This window comes from Ictidomys tridecemlineatus, chromosome 9, assembly GCF_052094955.1.
Source record: "Ictidomys tridecemlineatus isolate mIctTri1 chromosome 9, mIctTri1.hap1, whole genome shotgun sequence".
Taxonomy (NCBI): domain Eukaryota; kingdom Metazoa; phylum Chordata; class Mammalia; order Rodentia; family Sciuridae; genus Ictidomys; species Ictidomys tridecemlineatus.
Window position 1 is genome coordinate 148488472 of NC_135485.1, and position 6484 is coordinate 148494955.

General features: G+C 45.6%; 1 protein-coding gene and 1 non-coding gene across 2 annotated transcripts in view; one reads left to right on the top strand and one right to left on the bottom strand.

Annotated features, from left to right (window-relative positions):
• LOC144366483 (neurotrypsin-like) overlaps window positions 1–6230 on the top strand; it is a 28509-nt gene extending 22279 nt beyond the window's left edge. The window contains 2 exon segments of the mRNA XM_078020756.1: window positions 339–619; window positions 2021–6230. Coding sequence (XP_077876882.1) covers window positions 339–619; window positions 2021–2328 — 589 coding nt within the window. The 3' untranslated portion in view covers window positions 2329–6230.
• Window positions 4601–4731, bottom strand: LOC144366985 (small nucleolar RNA SNORA24). Its single transcript, XR_013426209.1, has one exon. It is a non-coding gene; the product is annotated as a small nucleolar RNA SNORA24 (small nucleolar RNA).
• Window positions 6231–6484: the final 254 nt, after the last annotated feature.

Sequence of the window (6484 nt, forward strand, 5' to 3'; positions counted from 1 at the left end):
AGTTTCAGGATAAACTAAAGGCGGCAAATGCAGGACAATGATTCTGCCCTGTACTCTTCATTTCTGTTTGTTGATGTTTAGTCCGCATTTCCCACTCATTCTCCACATTTGCTTCTTCTCAGAAAATGAGTTACTGGGTGGTAACCTAGATTTCAGGTGAAATGAAGATGGGAGGTGGTGACAGAGAGGGTCAGCAGCAGTGGGTTAAAGGAATGAAAGGAAAGGTTGAATTCACAAAAGGGGCTGATGATTTGGAACTGAATTTTACACAACTCCGCTGGCTTTCCTTGCTGAGTTTTCATGCTGAAAACAAGCTGCTCATTAGCTCTGTCTCTCAGGTACGGCAACAGCTCCAGGAACTATGCTGTTCGGGTTGGGGATTATCATACTTTGGTGCTGGAGGAGTTTGAAGAAGAAATTGGAGTGCAGCAAGTTGTGGTGCATCAGCAGTACCGACCAGACAGCAGTGACCATGACATCGCCCTGGTCAGACTGCAAGGACCAGAGGAGCAGTGTGCCAGACTCAGCAGCCATGTTCTGCCAGCCTGTTTGCCACTGCAGAGAGAGCGGCCACAGAAGACAGCCTCCAACTGCTACATAACAGGCTGGGGAGACACAGGTAATATAAGCTCACGGAGAAACAGACAAGAAGGCTGGCTCGTCTGCTATTATCCAGTCGGCAGGAAGATTGTAAATGGGCTCAGGCTTAGCTGCTTGAAAATTCTTAGGCGTGAAATGTTTGCATGTAATCTAGATTCATTTTTAAGAGTACTGTTAGTTCCAATGAGAATTCAAACTGAGAGAACTCAGTTGCTAATGGGCTTTAGGAGTGGAGAATATCCTTATCTGACCGTGAGAGGACAAGGGAAGAGATTTCAATACCATACCCCACGATTTAGGCCACGTAGTCTATTTTAAAAAGCTCCCCATATGACAATGATGTATTTGGCCTAGCGAAAGGATCTGGTGTTAAATAATTTCTTTATCAAGCTAAGTATAGATGAGACAAAAGCAGAAGTGCCAAGTGGAGTCTGAGATTAAGGAAATACACGTTCTCCCTCATCCTTCTTTCCCATTCTCCTCACTTGCAACCCCAAAGCAAGAATCGTGTTCAGCTGGATCCTTCTATGAATACAGCCCTTGGCCTTGTGCCTAGAGTTTAGGCACTGTCAGCTAGTGCTTGCTCAGGATAGGCCTTGAAACAGCCATCAGTCTCACTAGGGTCAAGATACAGGCCTTCTCGATGTACTGTGCTGATCTCTAAGCACATCTCATCACTGAGGACCAGGTCCATTACTTCATAAGGGAATCGGTCCTTTGATATCACATCTGAATTAATAGAAATGACCAAGGAAGTAAATTTTACATGGTGGTTTTTTTTTTGTGTGTGTGTGTGTCCTAGTTATTCCAATTTAGTTAACTGGATAAGAGAATATGATGAAATCTATATTCAAACTAGGATAACAAAGAGGACATTATCTATCATACATTTAAGCTACTGAGCAAAGTAATGAATGGTTTATCAACAAGCAGAGTGCACTGCACCAGGTGTAAACTATGTATGGAGAACAATGTGTGGTATTTTAGCTGAATCCTTATACAATGCCATATTCCCATTTAGCACCTTATATTTTATATTATTGCATTTATATTTAATCCTCAAATTCAGTTAAGTAGGTGATTCTTAAATGTGCTAAAGCAAAACCAGCATGAATTTAGCTTTTTATTGTACGGAATTCAACAACTAAAGCCCACATGAATGTGCTTTCTCCAGGTTACCTTTCTGTGCTACCAAACTCAGAAATGTTACTCATTATTCCTCAAAAATTCAGTCCGTGTGAAGGTTAAGTGCTGACAATCAGAAAGGCCGCTAATGACATTACATGCCACTTATAGTTATCACTCACTTTGAACTATACCAATGTCACAACAGGGGGTTGTTTTGGAGACTATGAAATGTTCATTAAACTTGATTGGTAGCTGGATCTCCTTGATTAATATGGATATTTGGTCTGAGTAGGACGAGCCTATTCAAGGACACTACAACAAGCAGCCATCCCTGTACTTCCCAAGAGGTTTTGTGAAGAACGGTATAAGGGCCGGTTTACAGGGAGAATGCTCTGTGCTGGAAACCTCCAGGAACACAGACGTGTGGACAGCTGCCAGGGAGACAGCGGGGGACCACTCATGTGCAAGAGGCCTGGAGAAAGCTGGGTTGTGTATGGGGTGACTTCCTGGGGGTATGGCTGTGGAATCAAGGGCTCCCCTGGTGTTTACACCAAAGTCTCAGCCTTTGTACCTTGGATAAAAAGCATCACTAAACTGTGATTCTGGAAACCTCAGAACAAATAGTATTAAAAGGAACTTATGAAAAACTTTTAACCTCAACCTTTACCTGTAAACCAGATGACAACTGTGAGGGTTTCATGTTCCTTGATATTTGTTTGTAGAAACTGTGTACCTTTGCTGATTTTGAGACTTTGTGAAGTTTTGATTCAGATACCTCAGTATTATCTTTAGCATTGTTACCTACCCAAATTTTACCAAAGTAAACTTTCTCTTAGCTTTTTTTTTTGGTAGCAGGTACTTAACTCAGGGATGCTTAACCACTGAGCCACATCCCTAGCCCTTTATTTGAGACAAGTCTTGCTAAATTGCTGAGGCTGGCCTTAAACTTGGCATCCTCCTGCCTCAGCCTCTGGGATTACAGACATGTCTCACCACACCAGTGAGTAACTCTTAACATTCTCTAGATTATTTTCAATAAAGATGTTTTACATTTGCCTGGACTAAGTCCTTATGAGTCAGCATAATGTAAGAAATCAAAGTACCCACATTTGATCTTAAAGGTACCCTTTACTAGAATGTCCAATGAAGTGATCTGCTACAAAGATACTTTATCTTTGTTAAGAACCAAGCAACAAACACAAGAGGAAAAATGTTCTATATGTAAGCTACTAGCAAATTATGAATTTTGGATAACATGAAAAATGCTAGTTGAATATACAACTGATTTACTGGATATGTTAACTCGCTCAAACAACCTTTAACAACCACATCAGATCTGTAATTTAGTAAATTGTTTCTCAGTATTAGGCTCAAAGTTTTCTGGATTGTGTTGGTAGAGTGCCACCTACTGGAACTTTCCCAATAATTGGCTTCACCTGTGGGTTTCAAAATTCTGGTACAATGCAACCTATTAAAATACACCAATAAAAATGCTTTTCCTACCTATTGTGCTATTAAAAACCTACTTCAATCACACTACAATTAGTGGCTATACAATAGCTTAAAGACCAATAAGATTTTACAGAGGTCCTCATTTTCAAATGAGGAAAACAGGCTGCTGCCAAGATGAACTAGTTTGTGCACTTTGATAATTCAAAGTGCAAAAATAAAATAAAATCCAGTGCTGCTTTTATCTCAACTAAAGGCAAGTTTCCTGCTAGCTTTCCTGGAAGGTAAGACAGATGTAATGTCCTTACAGGACATTCTTATTAACACCAAATCTTTGCCTACACTCCTAGTTTAGAATAATCCTCTTAAATGGTTGCCATGGTGAAATGACTGGCACATTCTGATATGCCAAGAATCCCACTGCTTAAGATTCCCCTCTCTCCAGGACCTTTCTTCAGGGATATCTCTTATGTGATTAACTATACCTGGCACACCTTGCACAAAGGTTTAGGACAATGTGCATTACAGCTGAGAAAGTAACCCACTCCTGTAGTGAACCTTTTTAACCACATTCCCTTTGTAACCTACAATGATGGTGCAATAAGTTTTAAACAGACAAGGAAACCATAAATTTAGAGCAGTGAACACATGGCCTGCAGTTTGCCCAATTCTGAAGTAGAACCCATGCTGATTTTTTCTTAGGAGAGACTAGCCACAACTCCAGCCCCTAAGGGGAATTTTTTTAAAAGTTTGGGTATTCAGTAAATAAAGCACAAAACATGTACAGTTGCCTAAATCTTTTTGTGTGATACAAGACGCTAACCTCTCTCTTGGGGGTAATCTGATAATGTTTATGTACAAATTTCCCTCAAATGCTATACCCAATCTCTGCACAGTAAACAAAGTATTCTCTTCACTGTTAATTCAATTCAATCAAGTAACAGCGAGTAGTCATGTGAGCCATTTTATTCAATCATACCAAGGATGCATCTGAAATACAAATTCAAAATAATTCAGACTCATATTATAAATAGTGCCCTGATAGTTTCCAGAATGTTACTCAAAATACCCATTCCCCAACTGAAATTTAGGTTCGGTGATCCACTGCAAGATGCTGCTCAGGCCTTTACTCACCGTCACTGGATTTCTTGAGGTCTGCAAGAAAAGAAAGCCAGCATTGTAGCAATGAGATGGCAATTCAGGTATTCCTAGTTACTCTTAACGTTATAAAAAGCCAGCACAACGAGCAGACTTTAGCTTTCAGCAGCCGCGATAAAGGATTTCAGATTGACTCGGAAATTCTGTAAATGTAAAAGGGCCTCGTCACGGTTTCTGCCGCTGTCAGCGGGGCGCTGTTTCCTGCAGGGTTTGAACAATGGTTCAGGGAAGCCTAGCAACCCGTCATCCTCCCGGTTTTAGTGAAGAATGTCACTTGTGCAAGTCAGAATCTGATACCAATTAAATGGTGACAGCTTTGCCAATAAACAAGAATATGCTCTTCCATGGCTAGGAAGGGAGACTGCCACGGCCGACAGGTCCCAAAGACACATGGAGGTTCGGCGCAGGCCCGCCGGCAGCACCCACCCCGGGCCCTCCGCCGCCGCCTCGCGACTCCCCCACACGCCTCCGCAGACGCGGTCCCCCAGCATTCCCACCTCGGCTCGAGCTGTGGCCAGTTACGAGCTGGGCGACCAGGACAATGCAGGCACAGCACCCGAGACGACGCCTGACGCAAAAGGGCGAAACTCGCCGCGCACGCGCTCTTATGGAGCCGTGACGCACCGGAAGTGCCACGGGGGCGGGAGGATCGCCGGATCCAGGTTCCCGAGCGTGCCCGAGAGCCAACAGTTGTCGCGAGACTGTGAAATCCTGTCGCGGCTTGCGGTCAGAGAAGGGCCTTCGCCGGGGCCAGGCTTCTGCGCATGCGCGAGACCAAGACATTCTCGCGATACCGTGAAATCCCGCCGCTGAGGAGCGCGGGGTCACAGAATAAAGTGTGGCGTAGGTTGACCTCAGGTGGTTGGTTTCAGAGTCACCTTTGCCCCCAGGATGTCTTCTGTGAGGCTACCTTGCTTTTCGGGGTCCTCTTGTGCGTTTTCCACCACTCTTCCCTCCGCTGGAGCGCCAGCGTCCACCCGTCTGTCCCCGGTGGGCGCCCAGGGTCGGGGTGGGAGTTAACAGCTGAGGCCTCCCGAAACCGAGGCGCCGGGAAGACGTGGCCGCCCCCAACCTGATCGTGTGACCACGTCAGAAGGTCCAGACACGGTGCTCAGGGCGACGGGCGCGAGCTCCCTGGAGGGCTGGGGAGGGCCACGCTGCAGGGGAGTGGACGGCCCCGAGAGGAGCGGACAGCGTGCCCCTCCTGCAGGCCAGCTCCCCGGGCGTTGCCCGAGAGCCCCGCCGGGCCCGCCTCCTGCTGACCCACCGCTCGGCCCCGCCGGCCGAGGTCCGCACCGTCCCCGCCGCCCGGGCGTCCTGGCCCCTGCCGCCCGCGCGGATGGGAGGCTCTTGCCGGGTTTGGCTGGGAGTGAACCTTGTTCCCTCTGAGCTTCAGCGTAGTTTACGCAGCCGTCCAGTTAGGCCACACGGTCCCTGCTTCTTGGAAAAGAAGCACAGTGGGCCCATTTTGTAGATTTATTCCCTTAAATTCTTGTTCTCACCTGTCTGTCACGTATCAGAAGGAGAAAGAGGTCCATCCATCTGCTGTCTGTCCCTTGTGTGGCACTGCCCACCGAGGTTGGCAGCGCTGCAGGAAGCTGCCCCCTGGTGCCCTTTGCTCTGTGAAGGTTGGGGATCTCAGCATAGGTGGGGGGCAGAGAAAGGGTCATCGCCTAGGACCGCTGTTGTACTGCATGAGATCTTACCAAATTGTAGTATTTTCCATCTTATTTTTCTCTGACAGAAAGCACAAAAGAGGATCATTTGAGGCAGCACTTTGCAGCACTTGCTGGTAGGGAAAAGGGTTCAATAACTAGGAGAGTGCCCTAGCGATCTGCAGAAACTTCATGCGGTCCCTGCCTTACCATGTGGGGAAAGAATTCAGTCAGCAAAAACTGCTTTTAAGTTAAGGGTCAGAATAGACAAACTTAGCTAAATTTTAACTTGAATGCACTGCCTATAAGGTTCACTGCATTTCACCCTTACTTTCTCTGACTTCATCTTCACTCACCTCATCTTGCTAATGAGATGAAAGAACTCTTCAATCACAAGGCTTAAATACTGCATCGTAATAAATGATGCACTTTGCAAGTTTTGCCAGATTTCATCTTATTTATATTCCAAATAACAATTCACATTAGTTTGCTAG